The sequence below is a fragment of the Lepidochelys kempii genome, chromosome 8 (genome assembly GCF_965140285.1).
Source record: "Lepidochelys kempii isolate rLepKem1 chromosome 8, rLepKem1.hap1, whole genome shotgun sequence".
Classification (NCBI taxonomy): Eukaryota; Metazoa; Chordata; order Testudines; family Cheloniidae; genus Lepidochelys; species Lepidochelys kempii.
The window spans coordinates 1,088,382-1,108,671 of NC_136387.1; the positions used below are offsets into that span (position 1 = coordinate 1,088,382).

At 49.2% G+C, this 20,290-nt stretch overlaps 1 protein-coding gene across 9 annotated transcripts in view; it reads right to left on the reverse strand.

Annotated features, from left to right (window-relative positions):
• The window catches only part of NSD1 (nuclear receptor binding SET domain protein 1), a 136,776-nt gene that overhangs the window by 72,795 nt on the left and 43,691 nt on the right, over window positions 1-20,290 (reverse strand). For 5 of the 9 annotated variants that reach the window (XM_073355110.2, XM_073355104.2, XM_073355107.2 and 2 more), the window contains exons 4-5: window positions 17,193-17,365; window positions 12,165-14,736 (exon numbers count right to left, since the gene is read on the reverse strand). In XM_073355110.2, the coding sequence (XP_073211211.2) occupies window positions 12,165-14,736; window positions 17,193-17,365 (2,745 nt within the window). The remainder of the gene's footprint in view (window positions 1-12,164; window positions 14,737-17,192; window positions 17,366-20,290) is intronic. The other 4 variants (XM_073355114.2, XM_073355112.2, XM_073355111.2 and 1 more) reach the window with 2 other exon arrangements.

A 20,290-nucleotide genomic window follows, 5' to 3' on the forward strand; every position in this document is an offset into this window, starting at 1 on the left:
TTCATGGTTTGTGTGTATAAAAACGTCTTCTGTACTTTCCACAGTATGCATCCAATGAAGTGAGCTGTAGCTCACGAAAGCTTATGCTCAAATAAATTGGTTAGTCTCTAAGGTGCCACAAGTACTCCTTTTCTTTTTGCAAATACAGACTAACACGGCTGTTACTCTGAAACCTGTCATTTGGAGTTACAAACCGACTCACCTGTACGCATATTTTACCTGCTTTAACCGCTCTGTAACTCATCTGTCTGGGTGGCAAGACAGACTGGAGAGTCTAAGGGCACTATCTGTGACTCCATGGTAAGTGACTCCATGTTTAGTGATCCAGGAGTTCACATTTGTCACTGGCTTGGTGAAATCTAAATTATAGAACATACTACCAGTTTGGGGTGTCTGCCCTTGTTTTCTGACCATCTGCCCTGAGGTAGGCACTCACAGTTGTGAGTTACTCCAGACAGCATGACAGATACATCTAGATACACGTCCATAGTCTCTGAGCAGAGACAGAGGGCCCCACGGATCTATCTGCGAAGGAAACAGCCTAGGTGACTTCCTAAATTGCTTGGTTCTATCTAAGTAGAAGGCCAATGTGCTTCTAACATACACAGGAAGTACACAGGATTCCTTTAGAGAACTACATGGCTTCATGAAAAATACTGGTAGATGAATGGATTGATTAAAGTGAAACTCCAAAAGAACATTAGGTAAGAATTTAGAGTGTGGAAGTAGAGATCTTGTCCTTTAAGGACACCATAAAGGGGGGGATCTGCCATCAAGGCTCCAATCTCCCCAAGCCTACGCATCCTATCTGTGATGCTTAAACAAGGTCCGCAGATATAAAGCAGATATCTGCAGATTTGCAGGACTCTAGATATAAAATTTGGATCCGCATCCATCCATGAGCTGCAAAAATGGTTCATGGATGCAAATATCCACAGGTATAAAGCAGATATCCACAGATTTCCAGGGCTCTACAGATCTGGAGACTGGTTTTCTGAGTTGTCCATGAGTCCTGAGTTGTGAGGACACTCAGGTGCACTACCCATCCCAACAATGATGCCTCTGTTGTTAAAGTCACTGATGGGGCTTGGCGACAGAAAGGATCAGCTGCACAGACGCAGAGTTGATCCTTCACCAGTCGAGGGAGTCCCTCCCCTTATAGAGAAACTTTCACCTGTCTGTCCAGGGTGCATCTGACTGGAGAACAAGTCGTTCTGAGCCAGCCCTGGGAGCAATGGAGGCATAGCCTTGCATGATCGGTCACAAAGGTGCAAGCTGCCACGTGTCCCAGGAGCTGAAGACAGTTCCTTATTGCAGTTTGAGGGCTTCCCTGAATTGCCCATATCAGACCTGACAAGGTTACAGATCTGTCTAAAGGAAGATAGGCTCTGGCCATCAAGGAGTCCAGATATGTCCCTATAAAGTGTATCTCCTGTACAGGGATTAATGTGGACTATTTTCACCATCCTGAACTTCTGAGGCTTTACAAACTTGTTGAGAAGCCTTAGATCTGAGATCAGTTTCCACCCTTCATCCTTCTTTGGCAGAAGGAAAAACTGAGTCGAATCCCTTACCCTTGAGGGGAGGAGGAGGAGGAACCGACTCTATCGCTGCTAATCAAAGGAGAGAGAGTTCACTTCTCGTCTCAATAAAAGCTCATGAGGGGGTCCCTGAGAGGGACAGGGAAGGGAGGTGGAAGAGAGGGAGTGACGTAAAATGGATGGTATAGCCCAACGTTATGACCTTGTTGACCCACTTGTCTGTAGTGATCTGCCTCCAAGCATGGAGGAAATAGGCAAGGTGGTCTCTAAAGCAGAGGATGTGGGCCAATGGATGTAGATTTATCCAGAGGTGCAGGAGGATACAAACCCTCGATTGACCCATCAAAACTGTTGCTTCAAAGATGATTGGGTGGACATGGAGGGCGGTTGGGCGGTCCTCTCTCTCTGAAATCTGTCTCTCTTTCCGAGGGATTCGGTGGATCTGTTGAACCCAGAACACGGAGCAGGACGCAATCTCTGGGCAGTCTGTGACCTACTAAACCTTTTCTTATTTGTAGGTGTGTATGTGCCCAGGAACCATAAAGTAGCCTAGAGTCCTTCAGTGCGTGCAAGGACTCACCCGTGGTCTCCCAGAACAGTTTACGACTGTCAAAGGGGAGGTCCACCACATGGTTCTGCACTTCACTCAGAAACTAACCACCGCCGAGGAGATGGACCTGGCAGCTGTCTCCACAGCATCTAAGGGTGCCTGAAGAGCAGTTCTGGCCACCCACTGGCCTTCTGAGATAATGGACTGGAATTGCTCTGTGTTCTCATGGAAGATGTTCAATAAAAGCAGGGAATCAGTTATGATTTGTACAGTTATATTTGGACATGACCACCTGAGAGTTGTGATCCTGAACTGCGAGGTTGCTGGTGAACAGGCCTTTCGCCCAAAGAGATCCAGGCTTTTTTGGTCCTCGTCATAAGGGGTAGACAGGCTACATCTACACTGGAAACGCCAGAGGTGCCGCTGTCGTGCTTCTGGTGAAGATGCTCTAAACCAACGGGAGAGAGCACTCCTGTCAGCTTAATTACTCCTCCTCCCATGAGAGGCAGTAGCTATGTTGGCAGAAGCACCTCTCCCATGGATGTACCACTGTCTACACCGGCGCTTAGGTTGGTATAACTTATGTCGCTCAGGGGTGTGGATTATTAACACCCCTGAGCGAAGTAAGTTATACCAACGTAAGTTCTAGTGTAAACAAGGTCTCAGAGGAGTGCTGCCTACCCTGCTCATTTACCACATCTGCCATCAGGGAGTCAGGAGGCAGGTGAGAGAACAAAAAGTCAGAATCCTTAGGGGGTACATAATACTTCTTATCCGCCATTTACACATGGGTGGAATAGGGACAGGTGTTTGCCACACTGCCTTAGCTGGATCCGGAGCACCTCACTGATGGGTAATGCCACTTTGAAGGGTGCTGCTGACTGCCAGATATCCAACAGTGTGCGCTGTAAATCCTTGACCTCTCTGAGTGGAATCTGAAAGGGGTCAGCTACCCTCTTTATGGAGCGTTGAAACTGCTGAAAATCACCTGTCATGGATGGCAGCCAGAGGCATAATAACCACCTCATCCAGAGAAGAGAATGAGATAGGTGTTTGAGGGGTGGTCTCCTTATACGCCCTGACCTCCCGCTCCTCAGTCATCTCCTCCTGAAGGGGGCTGGCCAGGAGGAGAGAGCTGTCTGACTCTACCCTCCCCCATGAGATGGTACCGTGTTCTGGCAAATGGTTGGGGTCCCAATATGGCCATTGAGGGGGCCCATGCAGGAGTGTGGGTGGCATGCAGGGTTGGTTCCATCACCCTTGATAACGAGCCTGATCTTCCCTAAGACTTCCAGAGAATGGGTTCCTGTAGCGATATGCTGTAGAACCCAGAACAGAAATAAAGGAGACTGACTGGAAGTCTCCTTCATCCTCCTCCTCCTTGTTCAACAGAGAAGCACCCGCGAAAAATGGTGGAGTCCTGCAATACCAGAGGATGGTAGTCCAGACACTCAGTACCCATGTGGAGTGGGGACTCCAATTCTTCCATTATCCAGAGGTCCTTCGTCTATCTGAACTCCTGCGGTACTGAACAGGGGATTGGTTCAAATGCAGTAGTTGAGGCCATGGTTGCCAAAGCCAACAGTGCCATCTATGGTGGGCACACCAATGGCATCTGGCACCACTGCCTACTCGGTGCCGAGGGTGCTGTATGTATGGGTCCCGATGGCTGGCCTGAACTCGACAGTGCCATTCCAGAGTGCCTATGCTTCCCATCCTTGCTGGTAGAAGGTACCGAGACCCTACTGGAGCCATGTCTCTCCTTCGTGCTCTGGGACTTGGCAGCCTCACATGTACCAGAGGAGTTGCCCTTCGACACAACAGTACCAAGTCGAGTGGTCAAGGCTTTGGAGACAGTAAATGTCTCTGGGGATCTGGTCTTTTTCAGAGCTGGCTCCTCAAGGTGAGAGTCTGCATTCCTCTTTTTGGAAGCCTTCCCTGAAGGCTCCAAATCCTTCTCTTTCCTAGGGGAAGCCAGCGCCGAGGTAGAAGGGTCACTGGATCTGTCCAGAGAAGACGTACAGGGATGGGGGTCTCCTGACCTGACTCACAAGCAGCTGAAAGGAGCATTCCCTCTGTAGCAGGCTGAGTTTAATCTTCCTGTGTTTCCTTGCCCTGGACCTGAGGGCAAGGAGAGGTTGCACTTCTGGGAGACGTGGGACTCCCCCAAGCAATGGACACACTCAGCGTGGCCGTCACTCACAGGTAAGGCCTCTTGGCGGAAGAGGTAGCATTTGAAACCTGGCGAGCCACGAAACCACGAAAACAAGATTCCCAGAGGGGAAACAGACAACAAAACAATCCTTTCAATACTTATCTAATTTGCTAGCTATAAACCATAAAAACTATTGTACCCACTCCAGAAATATTAGAAAAGCCGAGGGATGCTTCAGGCAGACACGCGAGTGCCCACTCTCAGGCCGAGGCGGCTGAGAAGGAACTGAGGGTGGGTCACCTCTGCACTTCTCAGTGCCTAGCACAAGGAGGCGCGTGTCGGCTGAATGGACACTGCGAGCTGAAAATCTCTGGCTCAAAATCCTAAGATGCGGCTCTGCACCTGCAGCGGAGCGCCCAGGGGGACACCAGGCGAAGAAGAATCTCGGTTCTGACAATACACTGGGTCTTTGTCTTCACTCGAAAGAGAGCTACATGCGGTGTGATAAGCCAAGTGCTGGTCCTTAGCTGACTCTGGTGTGTGTGGTTCCTCTGGGGACAGCAGGCCTGGTGTGCTGGGGCCGGACGCTGCAGGGAATGCTTGGAGCACTCAGGGGTGCGGAGTGATCATCACGCCCGGTACCGAGCAGCAAGGCAGGTGGGTTCAGGGAGCCGATCCACAGCCACAGACAACCAGATACCCCTACAGAAAGTCACAACCCCAGCCTTGCTGCACCCCAACCTCCCAGCACCCCAGCCACCCTGCAGCCCCAGCTCTGCCACCTAAACCACCTGCACTCCAACCCACCTGTACACCTGTGCTCTGCCAGTTCACTCCAACACCCCAACCACCCTGCACCCCACAGGCCTCCCAAGGCACCCAACCCGCCTATACCCCCAGCTCTGCCAGTATACCCCAACCTGCCTGCACCTAGCCTCCTGCACCCCCAGCTCGCCAAGTGCACCCCAAAGTCCCTGCACCCCAGCTCTGCCAGCTCATCCAAATCACATTGCAACCAAACCTGCCTGCACCCCACAGCTCCGCCAGTAGAACCCGACTCTACTCCACACCCTCTGCATCTCCGTCTCTGCCACTGCACCCCAACCCCCTGTACTGCCTAGCTCTGACCCACCCCACGCCCCAAGCATCTTGCAGCCCTAGCTCTCCCCGGCACCCGAACTCCCCACACGCCAACCTGCCGGCACCCCCTAGCTCTGACCCACCCCACGCCCCAAGCATCTTGCAGCCCTAGCTCTCCCCGGCACCCGAACTCCCCACACGCCAACCTGCCGGCACCCCCTAGCTCTGACCCACCCCACGCCCCAAGCATCTTGCAGCCCTAGCTCTCCCCGGCACCCGAACTCCCCACACGCCAACCTGCCGGCACCCCCTAGCTCTGACCCACCCCACGCCCCAAGCATCTTACAGCCCTAGCTCTCCCCGGCACCCGAACTCCCCACACGCCAACCTGCCGGCACCCCCTAGCTCTGCCAGTGCACCCCTAATCCCTGCACCCTCAGCTCTGGAAATGCACCCCAACCCCCCTGCACCCCCACCCTCCTACATCCCCCACTCTGCCAGTGGACCCCAACCTGCCTGCACTCCACAGCTCTGCCAGTGCCTCCAACCCTGCACCTGAACCCCTCTGAAACCCACAGCTTTGCCAATTCACCCAAATCCCCTGCGGCCACAAAATCTTTGGGGGGAAATTAGCCATATGAACACTCCCTGGGAGGAGAGTGGTACTCAGGGGAAGAGGAGTGGGGGGACAGTGGGAGAGGGATTTGGGTCTGCATCAAGAGGAGGGGAGAAGTGGAGATGGGTAGTGAAGAGGGGAGGGAGATTGGGCAGTGGGAAAAGGGACGTGGACGTAAGTGGAAGCAGGCCTCAGGGGAAAGCAGGGACAGGGGCACCTTCAGCCCCACATACCCGTCTCCCTGTGTTTGCCTAGATCTGTCAGTCTCTTGCCCCTGTATGGTGGTCTAAGCCCCTCTCGCTGCCCTCCCATGTGTGTGCCAGGATCTGTGAGGCCCATGCTGGGCCCTTCTACAAGGAGTTGGATCATCCCCTTCCTACCCTCCTCATGTGAGCTGAATTCTGGGGGTGCTGGCCCTTCTGGGAGAGTCTGAGGCCCCCTCCGTGCCCCCCATGTGAGCCAGGATCTAGGGATGTCCTGCCCCTGTGGGTGGAGAGCTGAGAACAGGCAAACTTCATGCATATCACAGACTCTACAGCACTCAAATAGGGGGATGGGAGCCCACATCGAGGCAACATCTACGCTAGCGCTTTTGTCAGTCGGGGGAATGGGTGAAACCCGCACGCACACGCCTGACAGGAGGGTCACCAGCAGAAGTGCCAGTGTGGGCAGAGCTTTGGGCAGGAGCCACTCTCCCCCGACATAGTTGGCACCGCTCCTCGGGGGTGGTTTAACTATGTGGATGGGAGAGCTCTCTCCTGCCGGCATAGAGCGGCCACACAGGAGACCTTAGAGCCGCACAGCTGCAGCCCCACAGCTTTGCCACTGTCAGGCCTGTGCTTCAGACACTGTCTGAGTCAAATGAAGCAGTTCACATGTCTCAGAGCTGTCTCCAGGCTGTTCCATCCCCCTGTTCTCATTCAGCTGAGACCATCCCATTGAGATGAAGGGGCCACTTCACACCTCACAGAGCCACCTGTTCTGCAGAGGGGGGTCTAGAGATCAATGCTTCTAAGTGCTCTAAAATCCGCATGCTTGCACGGAGTTCCTTGAAATTCACTTTTCCTTGTGGGAGTGCAGGGTAGGGTGAGCGAACCACATTTGGATCCATTTTAGCCAGGGGCTACAGAGATACAAGCCCAGAAAAAGACAGTCACTTTTCAAAAAGTTTCTAGGTGAGTTTTTTTGGTGTGGAGCTAGAAATCAAACTATTACTGTGGTGCCAGGTCAAAATGGTCTGTCAGTCAACGTTTACCCCAGGCAGTGCCTGGCACCCACTACGTCTTCGGGGTCCCAAACTGTGACTGCCATTTAAGGACATGTTCTCTTTGCGTGCGCAGACATGCAGCCCAGGAAGATTACAATAAAGAAAAAAGTGTGAGGGTTTCTACGTAGCCACTTTGTTCTCGCCTGTGTAGCTTGAGGGAGACGCCATTGCCCCATGGACAGCCCACCACTGATGCGTCTAGTCCCACCTCTGCACACCTGTGCTGGTGCCTGCTCCCGGGCCTAGAGGAAAGGGGGCACAGGCCCCCCTTTTTCTTCCCTTTTTCCCTTTAACAGTGTAGGATGGAATCCCCTGGGGGAGTGTGACTGGGCTGTAAAAGGAGCTTTCAGCAACTGTGTGGTTGTCAGTGAAAAGGTGGGTGTGTGTTAATGGGGTAAACTGCAGCCCTGCTGGAAAAGGGCAGAGCTAAGGTTGCCTGGTGTTACTGTGGTGACAGAAAAACACCTGTTGGCGTACGCGGCGTCTACACTAGGGCTCTGTTGTCCAGCTGTATCAGTAAAGTTGTGAAGCGCAGAGAAGGCCTTACGCTGGCTGCTGCAGACAAGGATTAGCCGTAATCTCTCAAAGCGCAGCTACTATGAGGAAAACTATTCTCTTTCCTAAGCCACCAACCGTTCTTTTGCCAAACCTCCAGCGTGGTTATGGACCGGTGAAAAGGTCACAGCACATACAGTTTTCTCAGCCTTCCTAACAGCCAACCTTTGTCTGATACCATAGAAAGCAGAATAGCTTCCATGTGTGTATTCTTCACAACATGACCCGTTTACTCAGCACCACCACTCCATGGGGGATCACACAGCATTCTCTGCGCTCCACTATACACAACAGATCTTCAGCTCCTTGGTCTGATGTCCTTCAGGGCATACTGCAAAGCCTATGCATCTCCCCAGAGGGAAGGCTAGAGTCGGGTAGGTGAGCGGTGGGGAAAGGCTGGGATGGAGTTAGGCTTCACTGTGGACATTGGTCTAATTTGTAACTTATCAGCACACCTGTCCTTGCAGCTAGAGCTCTCCTACTCAACGCAGCTCTCACCCGTGCCCATGGAGGCCACCTAAGCAGCCCTCCCCCGCCCACCCTCCTTTCTGCCTCCCTCGCTCATGAACACCTCCATGCGCTATCTGGAAGGCTACAATTTAGTCAAGGGTATTTTTAGTAAAAGTCATGGGCAGGTCATGGGCAATAAACAAAAATTCACGGCCCCGTGACCTGTCCATGACTTATACTATAAATACCCCTAACTAAACCTTGGGGAGGAGGGGCCGCTGCTGGGGGGTGCCCAGGGGCCAGTGGCACCAGCTGCCAGAAGCTGCTGGAACAGCGGCTGCTCCAGTCGCCTTGGGGACCACTGCTTGGTGGCACCGGTGCCAGCTGCCCAGAGTAGAGGCCAGAGCGGCTGGCCCTGGGGTCAGCCACACTGGCTGCTGCAGAAGTCACAGAGATCATGGAAAATCATGGAATCCATGACTTCCGCAACCTCCATGACTGACACGGAGTCCTAGTTATCTGCAAAGACCCTCTGGCCTCTTTGCCGAGCCCTCTCCCTCACCTTGTTCCAGGCCCCCCTACCATTTCACCGTAACAATATGAGGGGGTGTTCACATGGTAAAAAGACCACCAAATCATCAGGACACGGATGCCCCTCGAGCAACCTCGAGACTTTCTCACTCATGTCTCCCCCTTTGCCCGTTTGTGACTGTTTCCTGTGCCATTGGTGATTTACATGTCACCACCTCGGGGTGGGGATTACACCTGTGTTTTTGTGAAACACCAACACACTGCTGGGTGCTCAGAAACTATGTCACAACAAACAGAGGATTCAATGAATTACTTAAGATGTCACCACTTTTGAGACGGGACCTTCACCGGGTCACCAGTGTATTATACACTTGTTGAGCCTCTCTCATCTTCCATGCCCAGTGGGGCAGCAGCTGCCTGTCTCTGTTTTGTACAGTGGCACGCATGGATGACAATCAGGAAATAACGACTAATATAAAAAGGGCACGCGGCAGAGTAAACCTACATGAACAGTAAACAACACAGCAAAATTAGTGGAAAGTAAACTCAAATTCTAAAATTCTTCCAGTTATAATTGAGGGTGGTTTTGTAACACTGGCTGCTGGATCAGATTCCTGCCCCAGTCTGACACACAATGCAGTTTAGTGGATCAGGTCTTTTCAAGGGAGGACAAAATAAATTCAGATTTTATTTTCACTGCCACCAAATAACCTTTATTTGAAGGTGTTTTAATTTACAGTTGCTCCCTGGATGATGAAGACAGTTGTGTTGGACTCTATTCCCCCCTCAGTCCCCTGATATACTACTACTCTTATTTTAAATAAAGCTGTCTGCACAAGGTGGCGGAGAAAACAGACAATTTTATTTAGAGTCTAATGCTAGTAATGGGCTAAATACAAATATAGAAAAATAGAAAAGGAAAACCAAATCAGGCTTGAAACAGAAGTTACTTGTAAAATCTTTACATACAGGAATTAAAACTCTAGTAGTATACTGAATTGTAAGTGATAAACACAACAAAACCATAGAGGTTCCTCTGCCCTTGTCTCTGCATTAGCACTGGCGATGCTATCCCTTGTCAAAGTTGTAGTTTGATGGATTATCCATTCCCAGGGACGGGCCCCTGAGCCTTTGACCTAAGCACTCGGCTGTCCACTCCACACACTAACCACATCAGAGTTCCATCCAGGCTACCGTAAAGCTCTGTTTTACTCTGAAAAGTGACTGTGTAAAATTGGCCTAGTGGAGGTTCCATGTTCATTGTGTCTCAATGACTCTCTATTAAATTTTCTTAGGTTAATGCTGCTTTCCTAAGGGCCAAAACTGTAAGATTCATAGACTCCAAGGCCAGAAGGGACAATTATGTGGACCTCCAGCAGAACAGAGGCAAGACAACTTTCCCAAAATAATTCCTAGACCAGATCTTCTAGAAAAAACATCCGGTCTTGATTTAAAATCGCCAGTGATGGAGAATCCACCATAACCCTTGGAAAATTGTTCCAATGGGTAATTACACTCATTGTTAAAAATTTGCCCCTTATTTCCAGTCTGAATTTGTCTAGCTTTAGCTTCCAGCCATTGGATCATGTTATCCCTTTCTCTGGTAGACTGAAGAACCCATTATTTAAAAAATACCTGTTCCCTATGTAGATACTTCTAGACTGTAAATAAGTTATCCCTTAACCTTCTCTTTGTTAAGATCAATAAATTGAGCTCCTTGAGTCTGTCACTATAAGGTATGTCTTCTGGTCATTCACTCATTCTTGTGACTCTGCTCTGAACCCTCTCCAATTTATCAACATCCTTCTTGAATTATGGACACCAGAACTGGACACAGTAGTAAAACAGTGGTCTTACCAGTTCCAAATACAAAAATAAAATAACCTCTCTACTCCAGTTGGAGACTCCCATTTATGCATCCCAGGATCGCATTAGCCCTTTTGGCCACAGTGTCGCACTGGGAGCTCATGTTCAGCTATTTATCCACCATGACCCCCAAACCCTTGTCAATCACTGCTTCCCAGGAGAGAGTCCCTCATATGTAAGAATGTTCTATGTTCTTTGTTCCTAGATACACGTTTCTAACCATATTAAAATGTCTATTGTTTGCCTGCACCCAGCTTACCCAGGGATCCAGAGCACTCTGTACCAGTGACCTGTACTCTTCATTATTTTCCACTCCCCCAACGTGTGTGTCATCTGCAAACTTCACTGATGATGATTTTGTTTTCTTCCAGGTCATTAATACAAATGTTAAATAGCATAGAGACAAGAACTGATCCTTGCAGGATGCTGCTAGAGACGCACCCATTCAATGATAATTCCCCATTTACAGTTACATTTTGAGACCTATCAGTTAGCCAGCTTTTAAGCCATTTAACGTGCACTACATGTTCGTTTTATATTTTTCTTCAATCAAAATGTCATGTGGTACCAAATCAAATGCCTTACAGCTTGCTCTTGGTCCTGAAAGTCAAGCCGGGTTCCTTCTGGTTCATGCATCACCAACAGAAATATGAGTCTGACGACAAAACTCTACCTCAGCTACACCTAAGCAACTCCACTGAATTTCCTCAGGTGTTGTAAAACTTTTCAGAACTATTGAATGATGGGAGCCCCTGAAGACCCCATGAGCTCGTGTACATTCCATCTCTCTGCAGATACCTCCCTCCTGCTTCCCAGACCACCTCACCTGAGCTGAAGCTTCCATCTACCCACGGTCTTCCGGATCTAATTCAGCCTGCGCCTCCCACGTGGTTCTCTCCTTCCTGCTCCTCACCTCATAGACAATATGAATGTCAACACAGCAACATTCATTCCAAAATAGCCTGTGGGTGAGGAACTCCACAAGCTTCCTAATTAACCCCTTGTAATAGTTAATTAGCTCCCACCCTAAAAAACAGGTGGGGCATTAGCCCTTGTTGAGACCAACAGAACAAAGCAAATGTGGTCGCTAGGCTCAACTGTGAGAGAGAAAATGAGCCAAAAACAAATTGTTCAAAGAGCAGAACCTGGTTTTCCTCCAGACTTTCTGGAAGCGACCTACACAGTGTAAGAGTAAGTTGTAACCTTTCAGGGAGAGCCTGGAGGTGAAAACCGGCTTATAAAGAGACAGACACTCACTTCTCCCTTCACTATGGAGACGCTAATCTCTCTCCAAAATATACTTCAGCTTTTAGACCAATATGTCAAATAAATCATCATGTAATCAAACCACCTCTCTCTACTCCGCACTTTATTGGGAGATATCTAAGAACACAACATCACACGTTGAGTGCAGTTAGGTGCCCTCAATGTTCCATTTAGACCACTCAATAACATGATGTTTTATATTTTTAACTTAAAGGATGACAGAATGCACACACACACACAGCCACACATGCACACACACACTCTTAGGTGTAAATCGAACTCCTTACCTTGTGAAGAGAACTCAGACTGGGAAGCAAAACGGCAAAGCTCTGATTCTGAATGCATCACATCATTGTTTGGCTTATCACATACATTCAAACTTTTCACAACTAAGTCTAAGTGATTCTCCCAGTCCTGGTCTGTCAGGTCTCCCTCAAGCCCCGGGGAAAGGGTGGGAGGCCTGTGCTCCAGGCACTCCTTTCCCTTTAGTGAAAAGTCACTAGAATTCAGGCCCCCAAAGGCGCCCCTGGAGCTCTCTTCTTCCCTAGATCTATGGACGTGCCGACTGGTTCTAGCACTGCTTTGGTTAAAACGCTGCCATCGCTTCTTGGGTGCTACATGGTTTACTACATCGTGAGACTCATCCCCCAGGGAGCTTTCGCTATTCAATTCCGAATCCAGCTCTAGGCCCTCACCATTTTCAGCAGAAGTGCAACTCTCAGTATTTTTATCAGGTTCAGGCCTCTTTCTGAAACGATCTAAATTATCATCAGATGAACACGCAGAGTCTTCATCAGTGGAGTGTTCCATTAACTCAAGAGACTCTTTCCTTGCAGTTTCTTCTATTTCATTACCAATAAGACTAGTAACCAAGCCCTGCATATCCCTGCGTGGGAGGGATGCTTTCTCCGCTATATTACTGGAGACCTGATTTAGAGGCTTGCTCAGCCCTTCTAGTTTTAAATCCTTTCTGATTGATGTTGCATTATCTACTAGCTTGGATGACTGCTTAGATTGTGAACAGTTGTGTCTTGAGATGCACTTTGTGCCATTCGTACCAGAAAGAGCAGTATCCGTGGGCTCCCTTTTGTTAGTACTCCTCCCACTTATCTTGGCTGTAGCGCTGCACGAAAGAGAGGATTCACTGGCACCAGGTTTCTGACATGTTGCTTCCAGAACGCAATCCCCATTTTTTTCTAATTTGTAAGTGGATCCTTTTGCAGCCAAAGCCTTCAAGCCAGTTGCAGAATTACTTCCAGAGGAACTGCTCATGCCAGCATTTCGATACGGGACCATGTTCTGAGCTGACATCAGCTGCTGCTCTTTTGTCTTACTATCATGCATATCTTTCAACATCATTAGCAAGGTGCTGAATTTGTAGTCTGGCTCAATGGGCAAACGACTCTGCCCAGAGGCAGAAGAGAAGAGTAAGGGTGCTGTGGTCTTAGGTGCCCCATAGTCACTAGCTTCATCACCAAGGGACCTATAGGATAGCTCCTTCAGCTCTGAGAGGACATGCTTCACCACGGCAGTCTCTATTTCAGCAGAATCCCTGGCTCTCTCATGCACATTATTTAATGGTTCCTGACTATCAACTTTCCCACTTTTGGCAGGAGGACCAGTGAAACCTTTGGCGTCAGAAGAGCAGCAATTCATGCCACATTGCTCTTCTAGGAGAGGGGGTTCTGTCACAGCAGCACTCTCCTTGTGTTTGCTTCTTATACTTTTGAGCCGGGGCACTTTGATGTTTTTCAGGTGGAGATTCAGTTGATTTGTAATCCCAATGTGGGAGCTTTCCCGGCAAACACTCTGGCGTGTAAGGTCCTTATCTGAAAGGGAAAGATGGTCATTTCTTATAGCTGAAGTACACTCTAGAGCAATAACAGGCATCTCAGTGTCTGAGGCTGCTCCTTGGAGCTCCCCATCCACAGATTCAGCATCACTTCTGCCACCTGGAGGTCTGTGATCTCTAGATGACCTTTTCCTGGCTCTTCTGTTGCTGTTTTGTGACAGATACATGGAACATTTACTGTTTCCCCTCATCCCTGTAGAGAATTCCTTCTCTTCTTTATCTGCAGAGTCACTGATCTCCAGGGCGCTGCAAGCTGCTTCAGAACTTTGGTCCCCGGTATCTAGATCACTAGTTCCATCATCTGAGAAGGAAGTCAGCGAATCGGACTCAGTTTGCTTTTTTTCAATAGCAGCGTCAGCTGTAGAATAGTGTACCTGTAATTTGGAACTGCAAAGAATGCCTACGGGGCTTTTCTGTTTCTCTGTAGAGCTGCTGGAAAGCAAATCCACTTTCAGCGTGTCCCGTAGGGAGTCACCATGAGGGGCCTGATACTCCTGTTTCAAGGTTGTCTTTTCAAAACGTCTTTCTCCAAAAGAAGAGAGCAAGTAGTTTTCCACGGCACCATTGGATGCTGTTAGGCTGTTTGCTATCCGGCAAAGTTCGTGTGATGCATGTTTATCTGGCAGGTCCCCAGCAATCATGTTTCTAACTATGTTCTCTGGTGCCTTTCCTCCAATTTCCCTCCTAGATGGTTCCAGTCTGGTGCGGCTCTTTTTTACTCTAGTCCTTTTCCTGCTGTCAGAGCTCTTTTTCACTTGTGATTTAGTGCATGACCTTCCCTTCTCCCTGGCTGAGTGTTTGGAGTCAAATGCCAATGATTTAAAACAGCCATTCAGCTGCCTGTCCGGTTCCATTACAGGGCCATTAGCGCAGGATTCCAACAGCACATCCTCACTGTTCAGCTTGCTGGGATTCTGACTACACTTTTGATCCTCAGTCCCCTTGAGAAGGAATTCTTCCGCATGTCCAACACTGACTTCCCATTTCGCCATAAACCTCTGAGGAACCTGAATGTTTGAGAAAACACAAAGAGAGGTTACCATCAAATAAACATTTAGCAGAACCATAAAGTGAAACAACACATAAGAGATCCAAGTGTATCTAGTGTATGCAAAATGCAGCAGCAGTCTCCAGACAGGAGTCCAGCACCTCATGGCTAACATGGCTCCCGGACAGCACATCCATGGAGCACAAATGCATAGGACTCCAACTGAACCCAACTGAAATCGCTGCAGAACTGCTTGGATCACAATACTAGTAAATTAGTGTCCTGTGTGCTTTCCTAGTGCTATTGAAGCTTCTGTAATAGCAGCCCTATGGGGTTCTGTAATGTGTGTCATACCAACACTCTCAAGCCTGAATCATGTCCGACATCCTTCTTCCAGTAAAAGAGGGAGGCGTGCAATTCCCCCGAACCTGTCACTACTGACAAAAGGGGTCCCTGACGGTACTGGCCTTCCTCAGGGACTGAATGCACTGGCCTCCCAGCATGCACCTAATGCAGCAACCTGGACAGCAGCTATCAGGAAGGAGAATCCGACACTGGCCCCCTGTGTGGCAGAGCAGAGCACCGACCACTGGGCCATCAGAGGGGCCTCAGCATGCATCTCTCTAAAACATGCCATAAAAAAAGCCCTGGTTTGCTCTGTCCTGACCCTTCTTGCTTCCATTTATTTCACACTACATTTCAACTTGTTCTCCCCACAGCATCCCCCTTCTCTGCCACCCCACGTACAAAGCCACCGCTTTCACGGGGATTTACCTCACACAAACCCAGACACACACTGCTGTTGCTTCTGCTCAGAAGGCTCCCAGGATCCATACTGAGTTTTGTACCCTTCACACAGAAAGAGGTGCCCAGGGCACTGGATAGGCTTTTTAAAGAAGCCTGGCTTTCCATCAGGGTTTGTTGCTCTTAGCGACGACAAACTGTAGGTTTTCGTTACTACTCCTGAACCAAAATGAATCCCAGCTCAGGGGAGCCGTTTGATTTCCCACCACTTTTCTTTTAAAGGGTGATCTACAGAATCTCAGCTGACTAAAGAATGGCAAATAACCCAATGTCACAAGGCAGCCAGATCCTCTGCAGCTCTGCGGGAGACCCTGGCGGGCGGCCCCCTCGCAGATACAAACCCAGAATGCGTCTGGTTTACACAGGTGCAGCTATGCCAGCACTGCACCCCAGCAATTCCAAGAACTGGACTCAAGCCACAGACCTCCCGAGTCTTGGGTGCACGGAGCTAACAGACACTAGGCTGGGAACAAAGGCAGAGGACGGCAAACGCTGAATGAAGACGAGAGGAATATCCCCCACACAAAAGGAACCAGGAGAAAGGAAGGCATGTGTATAAGAGTAGTGAATCCTCTGGTGCTTTTCACTACAATCACCCAATCACTTACACTGAGACAATTAGGTCTGTCCCCTAACAAAGCAGCCACTACTGTCAGCAGTTAAACTATCAGTATAAGATACAACTGCTTCCCTCTTGCAACCATCCAGTGGCCCTCTGTATTCCTTCACTTTAATAATGCTGAACTGGTGAATTTCTTCAGTCATCTTTATGGCAGGAAGCTTGTATTCTATTATATTGTACAAAGGCATGTCTGCTCCAGGGTTGTACCTTTGAAATAGAGGCTGCTTCATGAGCAGATGATGTGCTAGACTATGCAACTCCCTCCCAAAGTCTGATTGGTGAGGCACTTCGTAGGTCAAATCAGGAGGAACTCTATGTGCTTATACAACTTATTACAGAAGCAGGGTTCAAAACACTATTATTGTTTTTCTGCAGTGGTCTAATACAGAATGGAAGCATGATCTGTTCCTGAGTCAGCCAGGAGAGGTCACTGGAGAGCAAAGTAAGTTACTTCCAAATGCACACTTTTAATCATCATAACTGATATTTCACATCCATAGAACTGTTTCAGAGTAGCAGCCGTGTTAGTCTGTATTCGCAAAAAGAACAGGAGGACTAGTGGCACCTTAGAAACTAACCAATTGATTTGAGCATAAGCTTTCGTGAGCTACAGCTCACTTCATCCGAAGAAGCTCACGAAAGCTCATGCTCAAATCAATTGGTTAGTCTCTAAGGTGCCACAAGTCCTCCTGTTCTTTCTTCATAGAACTGTACTGTTGAATAAAACAGATAGATAGTGAATATGTCAAACAGTGACAGGGTGACAACTTCTCCATCTCTCCGAATGCTCTCGACAGTAACTTACAAACTACAGACCATGCCCTTAAATAGGAGCACGTCTGGAAACTCCTTGTGGCTTAAAAACTCTGATCATCACAGGAATTCTGCAAATCAATTTACCAGCTGCGCCCTCACAATTATCACTGCACAAAACCATTTTTAGGGTGCATTTCCAGACATACAAGTACAATTCGGCTGTGCAAACGCAAGCTACTTTTTAACCTCAGAAAAGAGTGAGCAAAGCAAGCTACCAAGAACAGAAGCTTTACCTTGTGCTTGTAGCCTTTTTCTTTTTGCTTCCCTCTTCTCCGAAGGACAGGTAGCTCTTCAAACTGATATCTGCCTTCAAAAAGTACAATAGCTTTTCCTGCAACCCAGGCTTTCTCAGAAGGATCTCCTAAGGCATCTACGTAGTACTCTCGATATGGTCTCCGATTGGAAACTATTTAAAGAAATTAAACAGGATTATTGTCTTGCTTAAAACAGCATACTAGTGTGGGAAAAGAAGCACAGAAAGTTTATTAATAGATTCTCCACACATTCTCCTAATAACATCTTCCCAAAATCCTAAACAAATGCCAGCTAGGGGAACTCCCAGTCAGAGAGTTGGTGGGTATGCTTTTGTCTTTAGTTTTCCTTGCTTTTAGTCTGTATGTTGCATCTTGGAGAGGAGTTTGCTGTTAAAAAGTTGATAGACAGTTTGCTTCCTCACTGGAGCAAAGACCTGGAGTTTGGTGAAAACAACCCAACCATCTCCCTCTGGACAGGAAATTAATATAAAGTGCAACAAACTTAATTTTAATCCTCTTAACGATCACACTGTCCAGTCCTCTAGATCAGCAGTTCTCAAACTTTAGCAACCCAAGGACCCCCATTTTGATTTAAAATTTTTCACGGACCCTCAAGCCCCCGCTCAGCCGCAGGCCACACTAGGGTAGCCAACTTTCTAATTGCGCAAAACCAAACACCCTTGCCCCCCCTTTCCTAAAGGCCCCACTCCTTCTCTGAGGCCCCACCCCCACTCACTCCAGCCCCCCTCCTCCACCCTCACTCACTTTTCACTGGGATGGGGCAGGTGCAGGAAGGGGTGAGGGCTCCAGCTGGGGGTGTGGGCTCTGGGGTGGAGCTTGGGGTGCAGGAGGGAGCTCCAGGCTGGGGCCAAGGGCTTTGAAGTGCAGAAGCAGGCTCAGGGCTGGTGCAGGGGGCTGAGATGTGGAAGAGGGTTCTGGCTACAGCTGGGGGCGCAGGCTCTGGGGTGGGGCCTGGGATGAAGGGCTCTGGGTGCAGGTGGGGGGCTCCCGGCTGGGGTGAGGGATTTGGAGTGTGGGAAGGGGCTCGGGGCTCCACCCTATTCCCAGAAGCGGCAGCCATGTCCAGCTCCATGGTGCATGGAGCGGCCAGGGAGGCCCCGCACGCTGCCCTCGCGTCCCCAGGCACCACCCCTGCAGCTCCCATTGGCCACTGTTCCCCAAAGTGCAGGAGGTGCTGGGAGGGAGGGGGAGGAGTTGTTCAGCATGATCTGCGCACCCCAGTTTGAGAAACGCTGCTCTAGATGGTTGTGAAAACTGCGGGTAGGTGGGATGGAGATACACAGAAACTAGATACTTTGGATTCATTCACACATTTCCTCCATCTCCCGAACCCCCAGAGAGAAGAGCCCTGCTGTCTCTGTGCTGGAATCTGGGAGAGAAAACCCCCAAACATCATCCTAGGCCTTAATTTCCAGCTTGTTCAGCAGATCATTGCCTGATACTGAACATCTATCCTGGACTCAGAACGGTGGCGACGACAGGTGTAGGAATCTAAGGAGCAGAACAACAAGGTGTTCCAGCTAGTCCTTACTCTGAGTGTGCATGCAATCTCTGAGATGTTGCGCAGTTGTACTGGATACCTGCATGCTCAGGGGGCACTGGGAGCCCCAGGCAAAGGCAGGACTCCACCACAAGCACGGATCTGGAAACTTGTGACTGCTTAAAAGGTGTTTTCTTGATAAGGGCATTCAGTGAGCTCAGCAGGGTGAAGGAATGAGAGGAATTGTAACGTTGGGCTACATGGCATGCTGAAAGGGAATCCTGTGTGCTTGTGAAAGGTGTTGGACTGAGGGCAATAGAACAAATGTTACAGGCCTCTTCCCCACACTGTCCCACCAGCACATCTCCACCCTGTTTCGCAGGGACCGCCACTACCGGTGACAGGGCAGTTCAGTCTCCATGGGCAATTCAGTCCTTGGCTTCTCTGCTGAGACTGCCAAGAGCAGTGCCACTCCCCACGGTGTTCTAGAGATATGGGCATCGAGGATTAGACTGAGACCACCCACTCACTTACCAGATAGGACACAGTACAGCACTCAGAACATGGTACAGCATAAAGACTTTTGGCAAATACTGACCTGACCTAGTGTCAGGCCAAAGAGAGGCAAAAGATTGCAACATATCCTATTCCCAATCCCTGAACCAGCCAGTCTCACTGAGGAGAGGAAAACCGCTTTAAACAAATCACTACGTCACAGACGAGACAAGCCCAGAGGTAAGTGATGGGTTTGAACCAACCTGCCTGGCTTTGAACAACCCAGTGTTTGTTTCCATAACAAGAGCAGGGAGTAACAGCCAGGTGGGAGAACTTGTACGTGTCAGAAGTAGGTGGACAATGCTGGAAATTCCATTTGCCCAATAGCATCAAAGACCTAAGGTTTAATTGGTGCCTAAAGTCGTTTAATTAGGGAAGGAGACAGAGCACAATGGGGCGGGGAGGGAAGGAACCAGGGAAAGAAAGATTTCTTCCACACCTGTTCTGATCTGAGCAGGAGCAGAATGTGCGGGGACGGCTGTGGTCTGAGATTATCTAGGACAAGCACATAACCAGCATATTACCTCCATTCCAAATTCGCATTTTAGAACATTTGCACACAGCTGTAAGCTGACTGGGAAACAACCATTCCCACTAGATGCAGCCAATAATGGAAAATGCCCATTACACGCTCTCAGGAGGTGTCACAGTAGCCAGAGTATGACATTTAAAAAAGAACGTAACGGTCACACCGGGTCAGCCCAATGGTCCACCCAGCTCAGTGTCCTGTCTGCCAACAGCAGCCAGTGCCAGACACCCAGAGGGAATGAACAGAACAGGCAATCACAGAGTGATCCATCCCCGCCATCCACTCCCAGCATCAGGCAGAGTCTTAGGGATACCCTGACCATCCTGGCTAATAGCGATTGATAAATCTATCCTGCAGGAATTTATCGAAATCTTTTTTGAGCCCATTTATGCTTTTGGCCTTCACAACATCCCCTGGCCATGAGTTCTTCACACAACGCACAGTCAGCCTGTGGAAGTGTTTCCTTCCGTTTCCCTCAAACCTGTTACCTAT